This window comes from Vidua macroura, chromosome 5 (assembly GCF_024509145.1).
Source record: "Vidua macroura isolate BioBank_ID:100142 chromosome 5, ASM2450914v1, whole genome shotgun sequence".
NCBI classification, from domain to species: Eukaryota; Metazoa; Chordata; class Aves; order Passeriformes; family Viduidae; genus Vidua; species Vidua macroura.
The window spans coordinates 41,069,729-41,096,696 of NC_071575.1; the positions used below are offsets into that span (position 1 = coordinate 41,069,729).

The window sequence follows — 26,968 nt, forward strand, 5'->3', positions numbered from 1 at the left end:
TCTTTCAACAGTTGGCTAAACAACTTAGGCACACAGAATTGTCTTCTGAAGGCAACTAAGTTCCTGGATCTTGCAAGGGCTCTTGTGACTTTTGATTGCTGTTTTTACCATACAGACTAAAATTCCTAAGCACCTTGCCTTCTACCCACAAACTCCCACAACAGTTTCAATATGGAAGTGTCCAAACAATAGGCGATCATTGTTCTTCTTAATCAACTTTTGCAAGTTCTCCTTTCTTCCAGAAAATGCAATGTTACTAGTTTTCAAATCTGAATGAGAAGTTGCTATCTATTCCCTTGTTTAAAAACATTGGCATTTTTACTGGAAAAGCTGGCTTTTGAATGGTTCTATCTGGGGCCAGTCAAGTAGAACCTGAAGCACTGGGATGCCCTATACTATGTTGTCCTGCACTCTGAAGCAGCATAGGAATTCTGATTTCTGGTTGTGTTCAAATACACCACCATGTTCCCTCTAGAAAGGGAATTTTAGAGAGTGTTTTTCATGTTTAATCAATACATATGCATGAGGCAAACCTTCTACATGACTACCCTCATAACTAGCTTTTAAATTTAATAATGTTCACCCCTTTATTATGCCATGATTTAATGTCCTGTCCTGTGTGTTAATTGGAGACATCTTGTTCTTCTGATTTATCAGGTGGTTAAATTTTATACAAGCAAAACTGTAAAAAAAGATTGCAACAAGCAGTGTGAAATGTGAAGCTCTGCTGATGGTTGTTAATAAACAGTGCTCCTCAGGGCTCAATGGCAAGGCTGGTACTGTTTAGCATCTCCATGAACAACCTACACAAGGGGATGGAGTGCACACTCAGCCAACTTACAGGTGATGCCATACTGGGAAGGGAGCAGTGTATGTGCCAAACGTCAGACACAGGGCTACCATTTAAAAGGACCTTGACAAGATGGAGGAATAGAGAAATGGGAATTCAATCAAGTTCAACAAGGATGAACGCAAAGTCCTGCCCATGGGGTGGAAGTCATTCCACAGCGTTTGTGGCTATATTAGGAAGAGAAAAGCCAGCAGGTTAAATGAAGGAATTATTCCTTTTCCAACTGGTGCTTGTGAAGTTGCACATGAGGTTCTGTGGCTAGTTTTGAGAGACTGACAAACTGGTACAAGCCCAGAAGACTACTACAGAGATGGCAGGGGAGCTGAAGCATATGAATTATAATCTAAAGAAGAGAAAACTGGGTTTGTTCAGCTTTTGGATAAGAAGGTTACTGGAGAATTTAGCTGCAATCTCCTACTATATATAAGATTATTAACAAAAGCAAGACAGACACAGGTGTGAAGAGATGAGAGGCAACAAACATAGCAAGGAAATGAAAGCAGGAAAAAATTTCTTTACTATAACAGTGACCTCGTACTGGTACTGGCTGCCTGGAGAGGCTGTGGAGTTGCTGCCATTTGAGGTTCTTGATTGGCCAAAGCCTTGAGCAACTTAATCTAACTTTGGGAGGCTACACCAGGCTAGGTCTGCCATGAGACCTGATGACTTCATGTGGCCAAGCAGGCATAACTGCATATGCAAAAAGCAGAATGGGATTTGCAGGAAGTCAAATAATGGGAATATTTTTCCTGTGGATGCACCAGGATCAATTTGGAGGCAGTAAGGTATTTAACCTGCTTTCCAAACTGCATTCCTGTGAAGAGCACAGATGTAGCGAACATGTTCACATAACAAATACAACCCTATACAGCTCTGGTCGATCTGTATGTCTCTGCAGAGGAGAAGATGTGATGTAAGCTTTTAAGACATTTACATGGTGTAATTTTGGGGGGATGTATTCAGTTTCAAATGAATGGTTATTTTCATAAAATTTTAGATCTCTACCCCTCTGCTTGAAAGTGGTTCAGAAATTGCTAGAAGAAAGGAAGAAGGAACAGCTATGACTACAGGCATGAACAAATAACCTGACTGCAAAAGACCCTGTTTCTATAGGAACAGACAGGCTGGATGAAATGGGGAAGGTCACAAAGACTGAATGAATCAGCAAAGGGCAAATTTAGGAAAAAAGAGGAAAAAGGTGATATGAAAACAGATGAACAGGAAACAGACAAATTGACAGTAGAAGGAGAAGAGTTAGAATCAGGGCAAAGTGCACATAAGCAAAATTTTCTGTGAAACCATTGGGGTCAGCAAAACCAGAGAGGACCATGAAGGACTGGAGGAAGAAACACAGTTCAATTGCCTGCCCAACCTGTCTTTTATTTTCTCGTACAGAAAGAAGAAGTTTTTTTCTGGGATGATGAAGACATGAACACTACTTTCCCTCTCCTACTACCCTCCGTCCAGCTTGTGTTTTGCAATGTGAGAAACAAGCTACTCTACATCAAAACATACACAGGGGATGTGTATGCTTTGGGATACTAATGCCCCTGTTACCAGAAAACAGAAGCAGCAAGATGCAGTCTCACCCTGGCAGTGCCTAGCATCAAGCAGGTAGCTTGTAGAGCCTGTGTTGCTTGAATATATTGGGTTTTTTTTCCCATCGGGAGAAATCAGCTTGAGATAAGGAAAAGAAATACATTTTTAAATTGCATAAACTAGTTTTAATGTAGCTACAGTTAGTATTTGTTATTTTTCTTAATGGCTTATTTTGTTGCCAGCTTTAATGCTGTAGACTGCACTCCCCATTTCAGAAAACACTTTAATGTGTCTTGTTCAATTCTGGACAAATGGAATTTTAATTTGAATGGAATCCAGTATTTTCATTCTATTTCCACTGCCAATTAGAAGATCATCTTTTGTGTTAAATGGAGCTTAAATGTGAATTCTATATAGAGTATGAATAAACCCGAAGAACTTCAACAGCAGTAAAGGAAGGCAGATAAAGCTACAGTGCCTAGGGTAAGTACTTACTGATTGAGGAAGGCGAAGAGGTATCTCATCACTATAAGGACAGACCTGGGCAAAGTAAGGAGGAGTTTGCGGATGTGAAGAGCCCTCTCATAGAGATTGTCTATTCCTGCAAACAGAAGGAAGTATTTTATGTTCCCTTGTGTATGATTGTCAAAAAGAGCATTCAGTCAATTTACTCAATTTACTTTGACTTTTTATCATCACATGCCTCTAATTCTGGCCTATTGGAAAAATGAGATCTAGAACTTCTCCCTCTCATTAAAACCACACAGCTTAAAAGTAACAGTTTTTAAAGAAGATACAAATCTGTCTAAGTCAAACGCTGGACACTTGCTGAGCTTGACAGCTCACAAAACCACAAAATCAGTACATAAATAACCTGAAGGAACCAAGGAAAGATGCTGGCTGTTCCTTTCAAATACAGACACATTCTCTTTATTTGAATTTTCCCATCAGATATATAATCCAATCACCAAGCTTCTCTAGCAGGTTTTCTTCATCAAATGTCCAGCTATAACTCTCTTAGCGGCAAAATAGGAGAAAGGCCTAATTTTTCTTTTGTATGGAGCCAAGAAACATAAAGATTGCGTTTTTCTCAAATGATTTTATAGCAGTCCACACAAATTCTTCTGAAGTGGGAAAAATCATCTGATAAAAGCATCAGTTCCTAATGTCTTGGAACAAGGATGAACTATCTTCTGTGTTGGTCAGAAAGACTATGTGGCTGCAAGTCAGGTAATGATGGGATAAAAGCTTGAACTGTTTTTCAGAAAAAGCAGTATCTCAGTTTTTAACTCAGTGTGTTTTGTGAGTCCACAGTAAATGACACTGTGGAAACAACCTCAAATTTCAGTAATGCTTTTTATGTGAGCCAAGAAAGTATGCTGCAATTAACAACATCCAGGGGAAATCTTAGCAGACTAAGATGAGAAATCCTGTCCAGTGGCACTAAAGTGGATATTCAGAAATTTGAAAATCAGAAACAGGAGCTGATTCCAATAGCTGAAAAGCAGATTGTACCACAAAATGTGGTATTTAGGAGTACATAATTAAAATAATTACTTACATAAATAATGTGGTAAGTGTAAACAGAATTACTGGTGTGCATTACTTATGTGCTCTTTGGTATGGCTACTTCAGTATTTATTTGTAGATGCAAAATGTGTGTCAACTTACATTTCTTAGAAGAAAACTGGTATCTAATAATTGTTATTTTGGTATTAAAAACTAAGCATTAGAAGAGCATGTTGGCAGCAAGATTTTTTTTCCCACCTAGAACTGTTATAGGTCACTAGGAAATACCAGTGCAGCAAAAGGGTGTGAGATCTGCTCCCACATCAGCATTCACAGGAGATTCCACTGGCTCAGCACCACTAGTGTGCTGGAACAAAAGATTCTGAGATGGGATCAAACTGGCCTCCAACAGAGTTTCTGTAGAAGCACAACAGCCTACCACTGCTTGCATGAAGGAAGTCTATTTGGATTCTGGTATCTATTGCAGAGGCACAATAGCAGAACTCTGGCAGGAAGTAAAGCTGGACAGTGTCCCTGGTGAGCTGCTGCAGAGCTGGTAGGAAAAAGGACTGCTGACAAGCTGTATAATTTATAACCTAATGAGTCACTCTGAACCCAAACATTAGCTGGAAATCAGTTCAAGCTGTCTCAAGTGGAACATGGGACCTGAAATTTATTTTTATGTTTCTTGTAAACATGGACTGCATGAGTCAAGAAGTATTCCTGATTATTGGTTAAGAACTGGCATCCGCAGCAGGGACATGCCAAGTCTGGGAGCTGCTTGCATAGTGAAGATCCACAACTACAGTTGAGTGAAGAACTCAACTACAGTTCTCCTTTCCCATTCCAATGCATCTTTCAACACTCCTGCTTCAGCAGCACTATGTGCTGCATGTGGGAAGCTAGAGGGGAGTTTTGATGCAACACCAGGACTTGCCTTCTGCATTACAGTGTTTCCTGGCTAATGCCTTATGCTACAGTCCTGCCTCCTCCAGATAATTCTGGAGACTGGCCCTGCTCCAGGTTCAGTCATTGCTGAATTCAAATCAGACCTGAGAAATGCACCGGGCTGGGACCCAAGGTGAGTTCAGCAGCTCCTTCCAGCAGTGTGTTGCCTGTATGACTGCAATAGCTCTGTCTAAAATAGTGAGCTAAATCAGGATGGGGAGGATGGGGCACACTGGCAGGCAATTACCACTCAGTAGTTATCACACTCTCCAGTGTGCTTGTGGTCCCTGCCGACTACAGTTCTTCCAAGCAATTCCTAGACAAGTTTGACAGATGCATGAGTCAGGAACCAGTCCCAGTAGGCAGCACAGAGATGTTGGAGTAGGTACTGAGATTCTGGCTGTGTAGTCATGTATTGAACTATCCCAGCTGTCCTACCAGGAGCATGATCACTACTAAGTACTAGACGTGACCTGAACTCCATACTGAAGCAGTTACAAGCCATACATGCTTGAATGAGATGTGTGTGTTTCCAGTACTCTCCTGGTTACACTGGACCCAGTTTCCATGGAAGTCGCTTTATTGAAAATCCATACTGTCAGTTGGTAAATTTATGTGCTTTCCACATTATTTCAAGAGGCTATTATTTCCCAGCACTGATTTGGTTTAAAGGAGCTAGGTAATGATGTAATGTATTTGCATGCTGCTTTTAAATGTGGATCTGAATTTCCTCATTGCTTGAGTGTATGCAGCACATGAATGTTTGGGTACTTAGGAAAGATGGAATGAATACAGAGCAATCTTTTTACATACAGGCAGAAAGAATTTGCAGCTCTGCTGCTTCCCATGCAGAGGAAAGCTAAAATATTGCTTTGCCTCCAATGGCTTTGCTAAAGAGAGCCTCAGGGCAGAAGGGCCACCCAACTATAAGCTGGTGGCTGCAAGGAAGTACTGGCAAGCTCATTGCTGGAGAGAGCTGGACACACCTCCCCTCTCACAGTAGTTCTGTTGGAGACACTCTTTTCATTACCCTGATTTTTTTTTTTTTACCTGAGTGCCTGACAAGGTATTACCCATTTCTCAGCTAAGAAAACAGAAGTGCCTGCTATTACATTATTTGTCCTAGTAAGGCAATTTAACTGCCGAGCTGAAATAGAAATCAGGGGATTTGAAAACTGATTCATTACTCTAATGATATGATGAGACTTGTATTCCCAAAGAAAAGCAAGAGGACAAGCCTCTGGCAAGGCCAAACACACTGAGAATTAATTTATTTTTTCTGACTGTGGAGAGAGACAGGGAAGAGAGATCTCTATGAAGGACACAGGAATATCATCTACAAATCAAGACTAATGTCAAGTAAATATCACACAGTGAAATGGTTATTATTGTCTAGTTCCCGGTTCTCAGAGCAAAGCAAAACTTTTGGAGCTCTGGTCTGACACATCTGCCTTCCAGACCCATCTCTGCCATGGGGGTCAAACCCACAAGCAGGAGAATTTCTTGTCACCAAAATGAGAATCTGCTGTGGGAATACTGTGCTTCTGTCAAAGCAGAGCACAGGAGGTACTTGTAGGGTGAAACAAGAGGAGGGGAAGGAGCCAGCTTCTGGAGTTTCATGACTATAGCGCTTTGTAGGAGAGCCAGGCACCTGAGCCCAGAACTATTAATGTATTTTCATCAGGCAAGAGTGGAACAAAGTATCCTAATAATATAAGGAATTTGATTTTCTGTCTATCCATAACATTATCTAGGCATCTAAGTTTCTGAGGTGTTTTGGATCTAAGAAGCCTCCATCAGTTACTACAAAAAAATGAAAAACAGAGAGCTTGGAGGTCATTTAAGTCTACAGTCTTAGCCTCTGACTTAACTTTAATCCCCTCTGAGAGGTGTCTGTTCAACTTGTTCATAAAATCCTCCAAAAACACAGATCACAAGCTCCACAAGAAAATCTGTTGAGGTACAATCCTGCATTGCTCTTGGAAAATATTTTATTTACTGATCTCACGTGGACTTACTCTGCAAATGCTTCATGTCCTTGATCTGGATGAATGAATCCAGATGAGATTAATGTCATTGCATATATTTATCAGCTAGCTGCCTCTCTGTCAGCCACACACTAAGGACTGGTTCTCAGTCATATGAGATAGACATAAATCCTATGCACTCAAGCCTTGAAAAGTGTGACCTTTAGTCTCCAGGAACACCGGAACCTCTTCTGGAGAAGCAGTGTCACCTTCACTGACCGTAGAGATAGACAAAACCAATGAATCTCTACTTTTCTCTTCCAGGAGAAATAAGAGTTTTAACCACCTCGTCACTCATGATGAGGTTTTTGCAAAGGTAACTCTAAAGTGAAACAGATCAGAAATGAACAATCTACCAGAGAAGAGTAAAGGAAACCTGAGAGGGGAGAAAACACAGTTACAAACATAAGCCCCCAAACACAAATAAACAAAAACTAAATTAGAAATAAAATAGGGGTATATTAATCCCAAATAAATTAACAAAATGTAAATTAAAGTTTAATTAAACAATAACTCTGAAGTAGTGGAGCATGTAAAAGGCAATATACTCAAATATATTGGTGCAGTGATGCAGAATACAAGTCTTTTGCACGAGAGCAATTAGTGGTGGTTTCAAAGTATTTTGGGCCAACTGGACAGCTGCATACTACTCTGTTTTTTTAATTTAAAGAAGCAAAGGAAGCACTGTACTTGGTCGTACACATGGCCTCTCCTGCACTGGAGGCGACTCATGGTTATCCAACTGCAAAGGCTCAGCCTGGGAGCAGGCAGAGCTCAGAAACATCTGAAAACATCTGAAACATCAGTTCTGGACTGTGAATGTTCGACCAGCCTCTCTTAATAGCCAGCCTCCATGGGCCAGTCTCAGTGTGAACAACAGGACTGCAAACATTTGCCAAAGGGAAGATATTGTTGATCAAAACATATGGAAGGAGAAATCTGGTGTCATCAGCTAATGAATTGTGTTACAACTAACACCTAGTGCTGTGCAAGGTAAGCATATTTCATAAGCAACAGTAGCACAAAGGAGGAAGCAAACAATGGTAATGTAAGATGTCTCTCGACTTTAGGACCATGGCTTTGAAGGATAAAATCCAATGTAGTATCTCTTTGTGGGGGTTACTTGCTATTTCCACTTGGTGTGGTGCCTACTAGTAACAGAGTGAATGCCTAATGCATATTTTACACACCCTGTGAATGTCAAATGGGACTGAGTTACACATGCAGATGTAATTTTTATGGTCAATTTGCAGCTGACAAGTTATCTACATGAATATGTATTAGTGCTGAAGTTAACAATTTGTGCCTCTTTTCATTTTGGTCGATGAGTCCAATCCAGCTCAAAGATACGTATACGTTAACTCAGCAAAGCCACTTACAGCTCTTTCAGATCTATTTAAGAAGGCATTACAAGAGGACAAACCCAGCAGTCTCCACTGTCACTTAGGGAAGAAAACACTTTGAATTTTGTTGAAACTTTTTCATGGAGAGTTGATGAGTAGTTTTTTACTCTTTAAGTAATGGGCAATAGCCTGGAAAAGAAGTAAAATTATTTTCTTTCATAACATTTATGTCTTCAGGTAAACAGGCACTGCTGGTGTGTCGTGGTTTGACATGGAAGTGAATTTTTTTTCAGGCTGGGCAGGGGAGAGTCTGCACTCTCTGAAGACCGGAACCAAAGAGACAGTTCCCCTGGGAGTTCTTGCTTTTAACTCCCTGTGTTCTCAGAGGTGTGCCCATAATCAGCTGGATTCTTTATGTTCTGTTCTACCTTTCATGCTTGCTCTGGCCCAGTGCATATTAACTTGGCCCAAATTTTACCTAAATTAGATCATAAGCCCAAACAGAATAACATTGTTCTCATGAGCGTAATTAATACAAATTGCCATAAAAAAATCACAGTACTTTTACATTGTTTCCACTGTATTTACAAAATGGAAAGCATTAACTCACAATGCTCTATTTCATTTGGAAATATATGCATAAATGTAAAGGAATTTCTCAGTGGCTGTACTGAGGAAAGGTTCATTTTGCAGCTGTAGCCTCAATTATGCCTGACATCCATAACAAAGTACTTCAGTTTCAAGGGGTTTTTCACTGGCAACATTACATTTCCATATAAAATGTGTGGTATTTTGCCCTTTTATGGTTTTATGTGAACATTAACTTTACAAATTTCCTTTCTCCCTCTACCCTTCTGTAACAATTTCTGCCAACAATTAAAAAACACTGACATTTATCTTGAAATACTATTTGAAAAGAATGTTTATTGCTTTCCTCACTGTTTTTCAGATCATGAATGCAACATGAATTAAGAGTATTTAAAACCACATAATTCAACATGTGAAAGTTTTCTGGATTTTATGTATCAATTGTGATCTAAAGAAGTTACAGCAACCTAAGTTCTCACAGACAAAGGGAGTCTGGCCCTGCTCCCATTAGCAGGAAGACTGAGGTACATGATATGTGAGGCCACATAAGCACAGAAAAAAACCTAATACTATTATGACTGATTCAAAGGCTGAAATGAAAGAGAAATCTTGCCTAGACAATTTTCCTTTTTGCAAGATACCCAGTGTTAAGGTTAAAATATAGCAATGGAAATGGTGTTTTAGACATACAGTTTATGATAGTATGTACCACGTAGGTGCTACGTAGTGTATTTCGAAATGCTGGTTTTTCGGGTTGTGTTGTTTTTTGTTTTTTTTTCCCAACAAAGCATTCTGATTCCTTGAAGTGGTGCACCATTCAACAAAGCACATAGAATAGTACACAGCTGTAAAAATACTCCACCTCAGGCTTCTCAGATAACCAGAAGATACAGCCACACAGCCCCTTGTTCTCAGCATATGGTTCTGGGGCTGGCTCTGGGTCCAAGGCACAAGAGCTGTTCTTGTCCTCATACTTCATTCAAACTCCCCGCACTGCGACAACACAAAGCAAACTCACCCCACTGTGCTCAAAGAGAAAGCCCCCTTTGTCCCACCTTGGTCCACACTTAACTCTCCTCCCTGCGCTGAAGGTATTTAATATGCCATTTCAGTATGCCCCTAATGATAATGTCAAGAAAACCAAACCAAACAAGAAAATCATCCCCCCATGCTTCTCCCAAAACCTGTAAGAAAACAGATCTCAGACTCTTACAATATATTATCAGACTAAAATCCTCTGCTTTCTTGTACAACAGCAATAGCAGAGGTCAAAGCTAGCAGAACTACACAGTCATTACACCTTGTTTTAACAAACTGTCAGAGATGACAATCCAGATTTATGACATCCTCAGAGAACACTCAGTCTAAACCAGGATCAGATGGCAACACCTCTTTCTCAATAAACATTTTAAAATGTTGTTGTGAAAAACAGTGACTTTGTTCCACGCTATTGTTGTTACTGATTTCAGTTCTGCTGGATGGTACTAGTATATAAATAAAAGGTTGTAAACTCTTTTGCAAGAGGATAATTTATTGCCTACTAGGAACATGCAATAGCTGGACATTCTCTATGGAAAATAAGATCTAGCACTAGGAATCTAGTATTCATAGCCATTTTTCTTGAAGTTCTTAACAACAAAAGAAATACTTTTTTCAGGATAACTGAACTGGAACCCTCTCAGACAGTGATGCTCTGAAAGGCTGGTGAATCTCTCCTGCCTGTGCAGGTGCCACATACATCTATCTGCCCGGTCCACTGAACTTGCATCCCTCTTTCCAAATACCCCATTCCCTCTTCAACACCTTCAATGGTGAATGAGAACTCTGAAATCATCAAGGTTCCTCTTCTTGGAACACATTTATAAGGTTGTTCTGGGCAAGTATCTTTGCATCACCTGAGCATTCACTTGTATAATCACTGTAAACTGAACACTCATTCAAGGTATTTTAAAATTTAGTTTACAATTGCATTTAAATATCTTCAGCACAGCAGACTGCAGTAACATCTTCACATGTAAGAACCACCATTTATATTTCTCTTAATGCTTAGTCAAAATAATGAAGACATAAAGACATCAAATAGGAAGAATCTGACAGCAGAAACTTTGAGAAAGAAATCTGGTACAAATGTTTAATGATGAAAGTGATTATTCATTTGAACAGCTTATCCAAGAATGTGGTAGATTTTCTATCAACCAAACCCGCTAAATCAACAAATTTTTCCATCAGATACTCTTTAATTCATCCAGAAGTTATGGAAACCAGTGCAGGATTATTAGGTAAAGTTCTATCATCCCTGTCATGCAGCAAATCACTCTGTCAAAATGATCCTTTTTTAGATTTCAATTTCTTTGACTTGCAGAGATTTTCTGGGCTGTGGCACCACAGTCAGTTAAAGCCGAACTGAAGCAGAACCAGTATTATGTTTCCTAAAAAGACACTGTCCCCCTCAGCATTAGGGATCAGACTGCTAAACTGTGGTTTAGGTCTTTAGGACTCCTCAGTGACACGAAGTCTGTAAATAGCAACAGCTGCAGAAAACGCTGCAAAAAAAATTAAATACAAAACATCGCACTTAGACGTGATCACAGTGATCCACGTATTTGTAACTTCCAGGAGGAATTACCACAATCCTCCCTATGTGGGAAGCAAACCACACACACTGTGTCCCCCAAGTAGGGAGCCAAAAACCACACCTGACGGCCAGCCTGGGACACTGTGTATCCATCAACTGGTGGCCCTGTCGGCTCGGCTGAGGTCTCTGCCAAAGTAACAGTTTGGACAGCCTGACCTAATTAATATCCCAAAGGACTGGCGCTCATGACCTGTGAAACTGCCTCTTTCTCCATTTTGTTGAAGAAGGCAAGTTATTAAGGAAGGGTAGAAAGGAAATTCTTCCTCAAAGCTAGCTCCTCTGACCACTGTGCCCACAGGGAACAGTAAGTCTACTGATGGCCGGCTTGGCCTCACCTCTCAACACCTGCAGGGGTCAGTGAACTGGAAGAGGTTTTGTGCATGTCAGAGCAATTCACTCATCCACTGACAACTGTCCAAATTACTACAACTTCTCCGTGTCTGGCTATGAGTACCAGCAGGGCACAGATCATGCGACTCTCCTCCAAGGCATCCCATTACAGCTCATGTGTAGGAAGGCAGACCAGGCTCCCTGCAGACAACACTCAGCTGTTCCCCTCCATCCCCGCACCCAAGAGTTTTCTGGGTTAGATCGGTGGTTTTCAGCAGAACACAATGAAGGTCCAGAATCACACAATGTTGAGCAGTTAGTTACTTATTCACCAGTGCTGACCCCAAACTGTGGGGCATGAAAACCCTGGAAAGTAACACAATCGGTTTGCATGTTCACGACTTCATTCGTTTTGATCTGCCTCAGTGCACAGAGGAAAATAATAATGTGTTTAAATTTAACTATCCCTTGTATACCAAAAGATATTCTTCCTGCCCTGTTAAACAAAGAATTGTACTGTACATTAATCCCAATGGAAAAAGGGAACAACCACAGCTGTGAGTATGACTAACAACTGAGCCAGACTGCTACACACAGCAAACCAATAATCTCAGGAAAATCTGTGAAGTTAGCTGCTGTTTCAGGCTACTACTGTGTATCTGAAAGTAAAATTCTATGGAGAAAAACCAGAAATTTATACTTACTGATACAAGAAATAAGATCATTAAATCTTTCCTTAGGAAAGACAGGATTTTCCAGCCCTCGGAAATAGAGCTTCAGTACTCCAGCAACTGAGTTAATGTCATGGTTACTTTGGTCATCTGCCAAAGGATTTTCACCTTAAAAAGTAAATAAAGTGAGTGAAACACACATGCAGGAGCGTTCTTGCATGGAACATTTTTAAAAGTGAGTGACATTTTGGGTGGTTTTTGTTTTTAGTATGTGGGAGGTGGCAATACAAGCATTCAAGTAAGATAATAAACACTGATTTAGAAATCCCAGGCTATGATTAAACTAAAATAAGGCATCCTAAATAAAGCTTCCTTAAAATTACATAACCTAGTGATCTCTTAGGTCCTGAACTTCCAGCTAGGTATTTATGGACATGTTGTAATTTACAGTTAGTAAAATAAAAAAGCCAAACACTCTCTACTGAATAGAGTTTTGCAGACTTTTCTTTGGAGCCCTACATAAAACAAATGGAGTCAGACCACTCACTGAATTGAATATGTGCCTCCATTCTAAAAAGTTAAAATACCAGAAATATGTGCAACCATTTTGTTGAAAACCTAACAAACCTCAGCCATGACTGCACTATTTAATTTATGTAATTTTAAAGGCTTAATCTTTATTTTGAAACACTTTAAAATGTATGGATCTTCAAGGATAACACTACCTAGGAGAAGGAGTTAAGAATAAGCAGATTTAAAAGCTGCAGAATGAAGGGATGTGGCTTCACTTAGCAAGTGAAAACAGCTGCTTTACGTATCTTGTCAAAGGAAAGATCAGGTTTAACAAGATATATATAACTATTACTGGAGAGCAAAATACTGTGCTTATTTTTTCATACTTTTAGTCACAAGACTTATTCCTCCAAGGGTTTTGTCATTAGCAGATGATCTGCAGAAATTTTAATTTTCCCTAGAAATTAAAACAACCCAGCTTTTAAGACTCAAGAAAAAAAGAATTTAAGATTTAAAAAGATTATAACAAGTATTGCTTTAACACAGCTGGAGGATGGCTGGATCCTGGTTTCCCTAGCAGAGCAATCCAAGGCTGGTGTTGCAAGCTACTGATATTGAAAAAGCTGGTTTTACTTCCTGGCATTTTTCATGTAATTCCTCCTCTGGGGCTGAAGTTTCCTTTGGGAATGAAAAATGGTATGACCCTATTTTTTACTCCCTATTTTCCTGGATCATGTCGCAACTTTGGCAGAAGGGTTAGAAAGCTGAGCACTTGTATTCCAGAAGATCAAGCAACAGGACTTTCAAATTTCATTAAATAGTCTCTTGAATTACTTTTCTTTTCTGAGGATCTTATAATAAAATATACAAAACCTATTATCTGCAGTTTACCATTAACAAAAAACTAATGTAGACAGATGATTGAAGAATCGTATGTCTTGTCTAAAGAAAATGAGAAAAACCCTCAAGCTCTTAGGACATAATGGGGGGAAACATGCACATATCATCATTGTACTTCACGTTCATGTGATGGTGCAAAGTTTTAGGTGCAGTACACACAGTACAGACAGTACAGACAATCTGTCTAAACAGCCAAGAAAAGAATTAGAATTTAAAAGATTTTTAAATGTCAGCTAATAAGGTGCTCAGATAAATGAAAATCCAATTACCTCTCTCAAATGAATTTTTAATATCATTGACTTCCACCTGGGAACCAGACACTCTAAAAATCCCCTGATGCTGAAGACCTGCAGAGAAGATGGGAGACAGTGGTGAAAAATTAATTTATTTTTTAAGATACTTTAAATCTGTATTTTTAAAACAAAGGTGTGGTGCTAAATGAGCAATGTAAAAGATACACAAAAAAGTCAGGACAACAATGAAACTACATAGTATTTTTCAGAGCTTACCATATAAATTTATAAATCTGATACAGCTTTCCACAATAAGAGGAATGACTTGCCCTGAATCCTGCAAAAACAAGAGCAGAATGAGTGAGCTGCAGATCAGAAAGTGGAAACCTCCCTACTATGGCCTAAACGTGAAAATGCACTTTCTTGGTCAATCTAGATGGACATACAGTGCTGGCAAAAAAACACCTAAGAAAAAATACCACTTCTAACAGAGCTCTCTTCCCATTTAGGGAGGGAGGAAAAGGAACAGGTAAAGAAAAAGATTATGGTTCTTAAAATAATTTCATCAGGAAATTCAGTTCTCTACCTCTGTCACTGTATCAGGCTAACACTGTATGTGACATCTAAGCTCATGCATGCATTTTAGATTTTTGAAGCAAAATGAGTTAAAGCAGTAAATTTGCCTTTTAAAAAGATTATTATTAAGAATATTAATTCATGATGAAGATGATCCATTTAACTGACCTTTCTTTTCCTTCTTTTTTTTTTTTTTTTTTTTTTTTTTTTGTAAGAAGAAGTTTATCACAAACAATTTACAAGGCTTTTCTGAATTTCCTGGACTACGAGAAACATTCTCGGAGCAGAGCCTCCAAGTGACATTGCACTGGGTACCATGATGTCTGCCTCCTGACTGAGAGCACTGCTATGGGCTCTGCTGGTTTGTGTGCCCTGCCATGGGGCAGATGATGGGCTGGCATGTTGTTTCTGGCTGCTCTAAATGGCTGGAAATCCCCGGGTGGTGAATTGCAGCTACTCTAAGCTGAGCATGTGGTTCAGCTGCTTCGTCTCTGTGCACAAGGTTACTGGGAAAGGGAGGTCACAGCCTGTATCTCCCCACCTGCAGAGCTCAGGAATCACAGCTCTCATCTCAGCAATCATACAGCAGTAGGTCTGTAGTTACATTTTCAGTTACACAAAAGTGTTTCAAAAAAGGATAAAAAGCATTTGTGATGGGAGGTGGAAAAGATGACTTACACTAATTATATTAGTGAGTTACTTGTCTTTTTCTTTTAAACTGCTTATTTTCCAAAAGAACCATTGGAAACGTTTTGTTTTGGCACTTTAAAAAATGGATATTTTAACCCAAGCACACTAGTGACCAGAAGTTATCAAATACAGATTAAAGACATAAATGATATGATTAAAAATTACTTGGAAAAGTTGGTGCTTATGCTGCAGAAATTACTGTTTCATAAATAATCTTAAAATTTCTTGTCTTGGAAGCTGTAATTTTTCTTTCCAAATGAATTTCCAATATATAAGTGCTCAGGGAATTGACTAATTCATTTGGAAGTTTAGTATAAAATCAGCCTGAATTATAAAATCATTAATTCAAAAACACCTTGTAACTCAGAATACACATTTCCTCTTACAAATTGGTACTTCATTTTCATGCTAAACTACACTAATGGCAAGTTTATGAATTAATCTCAAGTAGAAAAACAACTAAATGTTCGAGAAAGAACACACAGTAAAGCAATTGCACTTCCTGAGGTAAACTAATCCCCTAATCTTACATGTACTCTATGCTGTTTTAGTGGGCTTACAAAAAGACTGTTATCACTAACTATGCTATTTAAATTGTGGCTTCTTTGTCTTTTAATTTAAAACCTAGCAAAGACTGGCTAGCCAAGAACCAGTAATGGCTGGATTAGCATTTCCTCTTTGACTTGTGTCATGATTCTGTAACAGCTGAATAAAAAAACCCCTGGACAAGGTCAGTTGTTAAACTCAGGAACACCGTCATCTTCACCAACACTGAGCAGCTTGGCTCTCCAGAAAAGCAGAGTATTAGAAGAAATGCACAACATGCACCCACATCTCGTTAGTAGTTCATGGTTCATGCAAAGAATGTAAAGCCTAGGAAAAGATAGTGTTTGCAGTAAGAAATTACAAAAAAACCCAAAACCCAAATCACTTTCATATCTGTTTTAGGAGAATCTGTTCAGAACCACACAAAACTTTGTACATAAGTAATACCCTGAAATAATCTAAACTAACAGTTTTGCCTTTTGGATCTAATCAAAGGAAAATAATTTGAAGTAACAATCTGTATTGGTGAGTGTCAAGAACAGTGACCCTACAGCGACTGTGAATTTAATCTGATGTGTGTAGTCAGTGAATGGATGTTTGTGACTAGTTATCATTTCTTATGATACAAAACTCAAACAAAAAGCAGTTTGGTGTGATACTGTATTTCATTAGCTGTGCCTGTCAAAATGACTCATCCCTACCAGGAATGACATGGTTTTTGGGCAGAGATGCTGTCCTAAGGTAGCTCCCACATTGGAAAAAGTGTCATAAGGCTACCAGCTTTTTTGACCTTTCCTTTTGAAAGACTAATTATGTAGGACTCTCCACTCGCAAGTAAGCCCTGTCAGCCACGCTGCCATGTTCCCTTGTCTCTGCAAGGGAAAATGATGGGGTACCATTTCTCCTGATTTGCTTTCTCCTTCTCTAGTCTAGAGGCTTTCATGGTGAGAATTTCTGCTTCCTTGCTTACTTTCACCCTTAAGCAAGAAATTGTTCATGATACTCATCTACTTTGTCATGTGGTTATTTCTCAAAGTCTTTGCATTTCATGGCACCTCCGGTGTAACGATAACAATAAAAATATTTTCCCCTTTAGTTGTACTGAGGAAGACTGAAAGCTTGATTCAAAGACAGCTAAATCAGTACAGTGCCACTGAGCACAGAATTTGTTCTGCAAAATGTTTGCCACTAGCTATACTGAACAAGAAAAAAAAATCCCTGTAACATTCACGCCCAATTCACAGAGCTGGCAGTCAAGAATTTTATTAATTGCATTTATAAATGTATTTTTACAAATTTTTAAAGACTTCTTTCCTGTAGCTGTGTCAGCTAGTGCCCAGAGGCACAAATTGTGATGTGGGCGGGTCCTTGAAAATGAGTAAGAGAATATCCATCATTTAAGACTACAATCCCTCCAGAGTTCTGCTCTGGTTTAGTTTTGCCTGCTATATTTGTACACTCTTTTCTTAATGCAAACTTCTCCCTCCAGGTCTTTGAAAGAACTCATTTTGAGCCAGGCAGGAATGCAACCCGAGAGTGAGGCAGAGCTGGTTCTCTTGTCACCAGAACTATACCTGATGTCTCGTGTGAGAGTTCCTTCGGCCTCGGCTAGAAGCATTATTAGAAATAAAAGTATGAGAAAGAAGAAGATAGTAAATACAGCAAAGATACAAGATCCAGAATAGTAGTGATCATAATTTCACACAATATAATAAATTCCTAAAGTCATAGGAAATCAAAATCTGGATATCAAACCCAGGGAAATGCTGCTTCCCCACAGACTTTGAACACTGGATGTTATGAAAATAGAAAGCAGGAAATTGTGGTAACTTGTGGGATGCACCACTACATCCTATCTACTACATGAAGCAAAGTTTCCTATTAAAAGCAGACTGACAATACTATTCCTACTTGATTAACACAATTGTAGGGAGGCTAATGTGAGAATCAATCCCCCTCTTTCTCTTTGACTTCAGGAAGTATTATATTGATCAACTGGGAAAGAAGAGCCCCAGGACAGACTTAAACATAATGATCTGCCTCAGCTTTTGTGAGGTGGTGACCATTATAGTAAGAAGTGTCGAGATCAGCCACTGGGGTGGCTGGTGCCAGTACCTTGATGAACGACTCCAAATCACCATTAAACAACTTAGCACTATACTGTGATCGGGGTCTGGGCTTCCTGTGTTTCTGGGGCTTAGGGGGAAGATTTGGAGGCCTAAGGGAAGGGAATATGATTACTGAGCAAAGTAGAATTAAGTCACACAACAAAATGAAATGTCTGTAAGCTCATGGCAAAACAACAGAACATTGTAACGGGAGCAATAAACACAATACTTATAAAATAAAGACTTTGCATCAAATTTAAGTGTACCACACTAAATAGTGGAGAACTCCCCCATTAAAAATTACAAATTACTTTTGGATAAATAATACCATTCTTTATGAATCCCTGTTTTGCAGTTTTACCATATAAATTTATTCCAAACACTGCACAACTGGAATGGCCTTTTTTGTTGTGGTCATGCATAAAATGTGCAGCAACCACTGGAATTCATCCTGCCAGCAATGGCAGAACACAGACCACTCGAAGCACCTCTTATCAAGCAGAAAAGTTGCTTCATGCTGGAGAAAATTCAAATGCAAATTAAAGCTGCTCAGCACACTCCTAAGATGCTTCAAAACCAAACTGTCTGCATTTTCAACTAGAGCCAGGAAGGTTAAACAGCTTTAGCCTTGCACATCCAACCATCAACAACTTCACACATGAAAAGAAACACCTTGCTAATTGGCTAATGGAATTAAAAGTATATCAACTTGAACAAATAAATAAAACCAACATAACACATAAAGAAGGAAGGACACACAAAATTCTGGTCTGCAAAATTTTACCTAGTACGTTACACTTGTGGTGACTATGACTGAAAGAGATTACAGGAAATAAATACTGTTCTCTAGGTCACAAACTACTTTGTGACTGTCATGCTAATAGCTCCATGCCAACAGCCTCCTTAGCTCCCATGCACCAGCAGTTTCTACAGGTTTTTTTTGGACTTAGCAAAAAATTTGCTTTTGGGGGATCAGTGAGAAACAATAAGGCATAGAGCATTCAGCAGTGGGACTTTAGTTTATTTGAGTACTGTCTGCTATTTTAAACTTATCTTTAAAGATATCCTCTTCCCTTCTACAATTTAACTTTGACCTTAAAGAACATTTCTGCTTGCATGTCTCACAGTCCAGAAACATAACTGAACCTTGGGGCAACAGGCAGGGCCCAGCCAAAGCCCAGGAGCTGGTGCTGAGGAACAGATGGGCAGGACCTACTCCTCAGAGTATCTTTCTCTAAGTGACCAGCTGTAACAAGATATGAGGTAAGATGGCTTCACTGCTCCCCACTTTGCTAAGGTAAAATCATTGCCTAAATCCACCATCTCCTTTCAGCTGTTTACACAGCAGGGAACTTAGGATGATGAGAGCCTGATGAGTCGCCTGCACTGGAGTCAAGAAAGGAGATTTTTCTTGTTAGACATAAATTCGTTGATTTCCATGCATTCCCAGAATGGTAGCACCTGGAGGCAGAGTTAAAGGTACAGTTGTCAGAATTAATGTCAGCAGTTGGGAAGAATGCTCTGATTTGTAACTACTTTTCAACTGAGGTCATGTAAGAAAAGTAGTTAAGTCCATCTTTACAGAGCTAGTAAAGAACATGGAAAGGTGGGAGAAAATCCAGTGTAAAGTCTGTAGAGGTGTCCTGGAAACATTGGGACCAGGAAAGATGGTTCTTGAAGGCACTGGGCAAGGATGTATTGCATGGAGAGGGAAGGGAAGCCAAGCAAGCCGGGCTGGATGTTCCTGCTTTAGCAGGGCACACTGCCTGTAGCAGCGATACATACAAGTGGCAGCTGCAAATCCAAGCAGTTGCCATTGCCCCCTCCTAGTCTCTGGGGGCTTCAGAGCTTATCTGGGTTTATATCTGGAGGCAGCTTCAAAGGTGTGGCATTACACAACTGAAAAAGTACGTGCAGCACAAAGCTGGGAGATCTAACACTGAATCCCTTCTCTTCTGTGGATATATAGAGCCGTTTAAGTATGGAACACATGGATGCTGGGGGAGGCAGGTATTTGTGTTCAGAGCTACGTTATCAAAGACACAGCCCATTGCCCAGATTTATCTTCCTACCAGGTTCTTTTAAACTGTGTATCCTGACCAAGTGAATTACAAACTATGAGAGGCAAGGGATCTCTAACAACTGAAAAATATTTCTTTTCGAGCATGTAAGTGCCCCCTGCGACTTCCAAATTTGATGTGTGATTCACAAGTATTTTTGAGGATCTCCCAGCCTGTCCCACCCTTGACACTGGCCAAAGCAGCTCACAAAAATGAGGAAGATGAATGGTCTGATCCTTTACTCATCAGTATGCTGAAACAGAAATGCTGAATGTTAAAACACACAGGTCTGTACATAATTTATGTAACAACAGCAACAAGCCTTACAAAGTTGTTCTAAAATTTGTAAATTCTAAGATTTTACCTGTTTTTGAACTCTAAACCAAGTCAGATAAAAATATCTTACCTTGTTGTCATGTATTCAGCCCGGTGACCTAGAAAGTTCAATAAACAGGAAACAAAGATTTGTAGGCTTTAGGTTGAAATTTCTGTATCTAAATGATACTTAGCAAATTATTTTTAGCCCTAACTTTTAACTACCAGCAAATGATATACAACTATACAACAAGCAGGGCACTATAGTTACCTACTATCTCCACAGTTCCACTTAAAATACAAACACAATCCATGTTATGGAACAACTTTTAAGAAGCCTACCCAAAGATTAAGAGTCACTTGATACTGTAAATAATTTAAAGTAAAATTCCAAACAATGTCTATTGTTGGTGCTCATATGTTTCAGTGGCTAAATCAGTATGAAAATAGAGCTATGCCAAGATTAGATTACATCTCCCCCTGCGCCTTGTGCCTGAACCTGTTTAGTGCTGAAAATGCAGGGCTCTAGACACAAGTAGTTATTAGAAGACTGCCTACTCTCTTTTCTCTGTGTATTACAGGAAAAAAGTACAACACTATCACTGAGAAACACCACAGAGAACTGCAGGGAACTGTAAAGAAGCAAGTATCATATTCCAGAAAGGCTCCTTTGCAGATCAACAGACCAGTAAATCAGGCATGACTGACTCATCATAATGAAAAGCAAAATAATGAAACAGGACAAAGATCATGGTGGTATGGTAAGTTCCAATGACCCCAGCATTGCCAAAGGGAGATTGTGCCCTCTTAATTTATTAAAAATCCTTGAAAATGTCAGTAAAATACTGGATAATGAAGAATCAGTTCAATTAATTTACTTAAGCTTTCAAAGGCTACTGATAACTTTCTTCACAGGAGCTGACGAAAGAAACTAAACAGCCATGGATAGAGTGGCAATCAAAACTATCAACGATCAAAAACTAGTGAAGAAAAGGGAAACCCAGTGGACTTACAATGGTCTTTTTTCATCGCGGCAAAAAACGTAACAGCCATTTACTCAAACCTTCCCATTAGGACCATTTATGCAATCCGGAAGGCATTTATTAATATCTTGAGACATCACAGCAGCTAAGGAGGCAGAGCACTGTGCAGATGACTGTAATACTTTTGTATCAAATCCTGACAAAACTATGAATCACTTTAAAAGGGTGAAGTGACACACAGTGCAAACAAAATTCACTATTAACAGGTTCAAGTAAGGTATTAGTGAAGAATTAAACACCTATGCCAGTGAACAGATCTATAGATATGATCTCTGAAAATCACTCTGAGCTTCACTTGGGCTAGGTCCAAGTACACGTCCCAATTTGAAAGTGACACCAAACCTTTTCAGACTCCAGGAAGAATGAATAACAGTGATATGAAAAACATACTATTATGTGCCAGTGTTCAGATGCATGCAAAGTACTGCACAGAACTGAAGACCCTAGTCTGAAAATACATTTTGCAATACTAGAAGAGTGTGGATCCCCTCAAAGCGGCACAAAGAAAAAGCTCTGGGAACAGTCTCTTGACAGTAAGACATATGAATCTCGTTGCCATCTATTTTAGATAGGTGAAAAAGAGAGACCAAAGAAGAGTATGAAAAATAACCTATGACAGAAAAAGAGTAAGCCAGGGACTTCTCCTTACTCAGGTTACTATGGGAAATTCACTGAAACTAAGAATCCCAATAATAAATGTTAGTAAAACAGAAGATGTTACAGATGTTGTGCCTGGGGGATTTTAAACACATCTTTGCTATTTAACAGTTTAGGGCAAAAGGTGTTTGGGCCTCAGGGGCAATTTCTTCTACAACTCCTTGTTTTCTTTCTTGAATTTCCCTTTGCTTTGTTGATTTCTTCTTTCAGTAGGTGAGCCTTTGAATCAGGACTAATATGAGCATCAGTGTGCTTCCTATGTTTAGTATCAATTTCATTTGAGAGTTTCTTATTTACTTTCCAAGTCTGTAGATGCAGATTCGGCACAGAGTACTTCATCTATCTTCCCTGTGCAGATCATGAATATTTATCTGCTGTGCTCATAAACAGCAAGACTGTAGTAGGCAGGTGATGAACCAGAATAGAAGCCAAATGCTGTTAACGTTGTGGGCACCAGATGGGAACCTGGCTCTATTCAGCCTACATCCTTACACTGTATAGTTTTGAATGAAAGCAAGAAAGAGTGCCAAAGGAAAACTTGCACTTGAAACAATCCTCTCCTTCTCCCCGCTTTATTTAACACAGCACACTGTGTTACTTGTCTGCAATCTTGCTGATATAAAAGTTTCCAGAAAAGGCATTTTGAGGGGAGCAGGGCAGCAGATCACGTTTTACAAATTCATTTCTATATTAGCTACAGCAATAATATTCATAATACCACTATAATTTGATCCTTTCACTCCTTCCCATTCAATAAACTTTCAGAATCCAGTTCCTCCATCCAAGACATGGGTATTTTAATGCAGGACATGCCTCAGCTGAACGGGGTACTACAACTTCTTAACCTATAAAAATGATGGCTTTCACTTCAAATATCAGCTTTGTATGTAAATGTGTATGTTTGAGGTACTATTTGTATGTGCCATGCTATGGTGTTGGGACAACAAATATGTGCAAAACCACTGTGGGCAAAACAGATTAACTATGTGGGGGTTACAGATGGTGTGAGAAGGGGACACTTCAAACAGAATAGTCCAAGCATGCCTCGGCATGGCAGAATGGCCCAGAGCCTAATGGCAATTTATCACTTAGGTCACCCTGCCGAGAAGTTTTTCTTTAGGTTTTCTTTCAAACAATTCTTTCCTTACTTTTTTCCAACATGGTTTATACAGCAGATTCTGTTGCCTTTTATCTCCTTCCCTTTCACTGTATTTTTCCAAAGACATTTTCAATGAGCTTCCAGAAGAAAAATACCCTCTTTTTTTGACTAAAGTCAGCTGGACATTGTTCTGTTTGAATAAACTGTTCACCATGCACATTCAAAATAAAAATCTATTAAATGAAAACTTCTATGAGAAATAAGATAACATAGGTAGCTGTCTAAAACCAGCTACCATCTTCTACAGTTCAGTTTTCAAAGAAAATGCTGCTTATATCCTACCCCCAGTCTCAGTCACTCCCTGGACAGGGGCTTTGTTTGGGTTATAGCCACTGATCTGCTAATAGCTGCTCAGGCACCTCCACACAGTTTGGGGATCTGGGCTTTTGTATTAAAAGCAGAAAGAGATGTGATTAACAACAGATACTCTGCAGTAAAAAGAAAGTAAGTTGACACATCTTTTAGAGTAATTCTTTTAGCAAACAGGTTTCCTTTCTTGAGTCTAAACTTTAAATCACAGTCTTTAGCCTCCAGGAGAAGATTTTTATTCTTTGTAGTGTAATCTCACTTCCTCTCAAGTCTTTTCTACTCTGTGTGTCTAGTCCTCAAGGTTTGTACTGCAATTCCCCTTTTCCCTTCAGTGCATGAGGAAGTGTCTGTTGGGAGGGCTGGTAAGAGGCTGGAGCTGTGAATAGTGTGTGATTCATTAAAAACCTCAAGCCAACAGAAATTGTTAGGGTGTAGAAATACTACATTTGTCACAGCTCTTAAATCAACCTGCACTGACTGTGTCACTCTCCTTTCAGACATGAGATTTTTCATTCAATAGTTCTGTTGCCAAATAGAGTCATTTGTCTAAACATCTGTGCAGTGGAAATAAGTATGTGTTGAGGAAATAAAATCAATCTACTGTGTATACTCTTACCACTGCATCAAAACTGTGATTGGTAAAAATCAAATCTATGTTTAGTGGACAATTAAGTTTTGAGTTTTGTATTTTTTTTCCTGTATATCTTTGGCATTTCAGTAGGTTCACTGTATAGTTTGGAAGCACTTTTCAGTTTATTGTGTGATATTTACCTTCTCCGAGTGTCCTCTGCAGCAAGTCATGTTTTGCTTGAAGTTTTGTGATGAGATTGCTACCTTCCAGATATTCTCTGAATTTCTGTAGAGATGCAGATGAATCTATTACTATGCATGACACATAAATCCCAGGAACTTCTGGATAATGTTTACTTCAGGTGTTTGGTCTGCATCACATGAATGAGGAAGCAACCAACATACCATGAAATAGAACTGCTCTGTTTCCTGCTGGTTAGCTCTTCTTTTTGCAATGCTAGGCTTACTCAGGTATGTCTCAGAGACTGTTGACTTCACAGACTCTGTTGAGCGACTGTGTTGGAAACACTCTGACACATCATAATCTTCAATGGTGACCATATCTTGTATTGTCTGCAGGGTAGCCTCTGTTGTTTTCTTAACCTGGTATTAAAAAGCAGAGTTTGCCAAATGCCAGATAAATATATACAGGAACAGCTTAGAAGGGAAGCTCAGAAGGGAAGCTCATTACTCACAGTAACTCTCTGGCACACTCCCTCAAACAAACTGGTGTGTAAATGTGAAAAATCGGGTGTGCTATAACAGATATCTATGTAACAGATATCCTGTCTAGTTCTCTGCTTTACCATGGTCTAACCCACAAACACAGATGTACCCTTGTGTTGGCTTTGTAGTGCACTAAAGCATTTGTTTGTACTTAGAATTGAAATGTGACATGATTTGATTCAGGTCCCTAATCTGGGAGGCAATAGAGATGATACAGTACCCTGGAGGGTCAGCTCTCCTAAATGTGGTCAATATGCTATATCAAATATGTACATCCAGGGATCTGGATCTGGCCAGAACAATGTGATCCTCCAAGGAAAAAATCTGTGACCCTGTACTGTGCAGTGCTGTAATGAGGGGCACAGTGATGCTCAGACTGCAGAAGTGGAATACATTGTTGACAGAGAGGGCTCAAGAAAGAACAATTTACACCAGACTCCCAGGCCTCCTATGACCTATGGAGCACCACTGCTCATAGTGGAAACCCAGGCATGGATGCTGTGGACAAGGGATGCAGTTTCAACAGTGCAATTAAGTAATTAGCAAGATTCACAAGGATGTGATGTACTTCCCAATTTTGCTTCAGATGGAGTCAACCAAATCATGGACACTTCTACACACAACTCCAGTGTAGTCAAATATCCCTTCCATGCCTGTCAAACATGAATTTTCCCACTATGCTCTTGCACTTCACTTCACTGAAAGAAATTATCTTTCTCCTTCCATCTTTGTTACCTTGAGAGACTTTATGAATGCAAGTGTTTTTTTATTTTTTTTTACGACTACTGTACATGTCTCATGGACATTAATACTTTGTTCAAGACATTCAACATACAAACTAGAATGAGAAAAACTGGCATCCTGAAAACTTATCAGTAAAGTACATGAAGAAACTAAATTATTTCTATGTTTTCTTTTAGGAACAGATTCTCATGTAAACTGAAGGACTTTAACATTGCCTCAACTGTGATAAGAGTGCATTTTATTTCCACTGCCAGAGCAGAGGAAAGAAAACAGCATATTTTTTTCCATATTTTACAAAAAATTGCATTTTATTTTGCTAGGCGAGCTGTTCCCATCACAGGCATTCATTAGTCATGTTTATAAATAGCTGTAGCTGAGAGCAAAAGAGATCTTGACTCAGCTACCAAAAAAGACAGTTCAAATTCCTTTGTACTAGAGAAGTAGCAAGCTGAGGACTGGACAGAGGGTGGTCACAGAAGACAATAACTGTTCTCAGTGGCTATCAGCCACAAGAATTTAAAAATATGTGCTCTAACAAGTTTACACTGAAGCATCTGCAAAACATGGAACACAGTAATGTGACTGTATGGACAGGTAAATGACAAAGTTTCCAAACCTCTGTAAAGCAGGTGTGGATCTAGCTTAGCATATGTGCCAGTATTTGATTATTAAAATTAAAACCACTTATACAAACTGGAACCACTTCAGGGTCATTTACATGCTTTTGGCAAGGTAGAAAACACTGCACCTTCCTGAAAATTATGTTCAATGCTTAGCCCTTGTAGACATAGGTCTTACCTCCTCATTTTCAATTTTGAGTGTAGCCAATCGTGACTGTAGTTGTTGATACCTAAGCATAAGCTCTGCTTGCACAGGTTGCTGGGCAGAGACCTGGCAAACCTAATAAAGAATCAAAAAGAGCTGTAAGATGCAAGTAATTAAAATAAAGCAGTCAATAGTCTTCTTGTTCTTCTTAAAACTTGGTGAATTCCTACCAAAGCTATTAAAACTTAATAAAGCAGACAATAAAATGTGCCCATCTAAATTTAAAATATTTATGTACTGTAAGGTGTGGAAGTATGTACTACAGCTTATGAATAAAGAGCACAGCATTTTTGTATGTGTGCTTTTTGTGGCTTTTGTATCACACAGAAATGCAAACCCTGGAGTTATCTGCAGAAAAAAAAGATGTACATTGGTGATTTCTAATTCTGCTCTGCTACTGGCCTTTGGTGTAGCAGAACAGGGCATAGTATGCTTGAAATCTCCAGATGATAAAATGGGGGAAGAGAAGGGGAAAAGGCTGCATTGCAGCATGAATAATCTGGAGTGGCTCTGTAGCTACTCTCAGCTAGCACCCACAAACTCTCTTATGAGCG

General features: G+C 39.2%; 1 protein-coding gene across 4 annotated transcripts in view; it reads right to left on the reverse strand.

The window, feature by feature from the left end:
- Positions 1 to 26,968, reverse strand: part of SRGAP1 (SLIT-ROBO Rho GTPase activating protein 1) — a 137,100-nt gene that overhangs the window by 14,218 nt on the left and 95,914 nt on the right. For 2 of the 4 annotated variants that reach the window (XM_053977952.1, XM_053977953.1), the window contains exons 8-16: positions 26,388 to 26,489; positions 24,525 to 24,722; positions 24,321 to 24,405; positions 20,473 to 20,500; positions 17,473 to 17,506; positions 14,363 to 14,423; positions 14,123 to 14,200; positions 12,474 to 12,608; positions 2,885 to 2,990 (exon numbers count right to left, since the gene is read on the reverse strand). In XM_053977952.1, coding sequence (XP_053833927.1) covers positions 2,885 to 2,990; positions 12,474 to 12,608; positions 14,123 to 14,200; positions 14,363 to 14,423; positions 17,473 to 17,506; positions 20,473 to 20,500; positions 24,321 to 24,405; positions 24,525 to 24,722; positions 26,388 to 26,489 — 827 coding nt within the window. Of the gene's footprint in view, positions 1 to 2,884; positions 2,991 to 12,473; positions 12,609 to 14,122; positions 14,201 to 14,362; positions 14,424 to 17,472; positions 17,507 to 17,859; positions 18,117 to 20,472; positions 20,501 to 24,320; positions 24,406 to 24,524; positions 24,723 to 26,387; positions 26,490 to 26,968 lie in introns of those variants that run through there. The other 2 variants (XM_053977955.1, XM_053977954.1) reach the window with 2 other exon arrangements.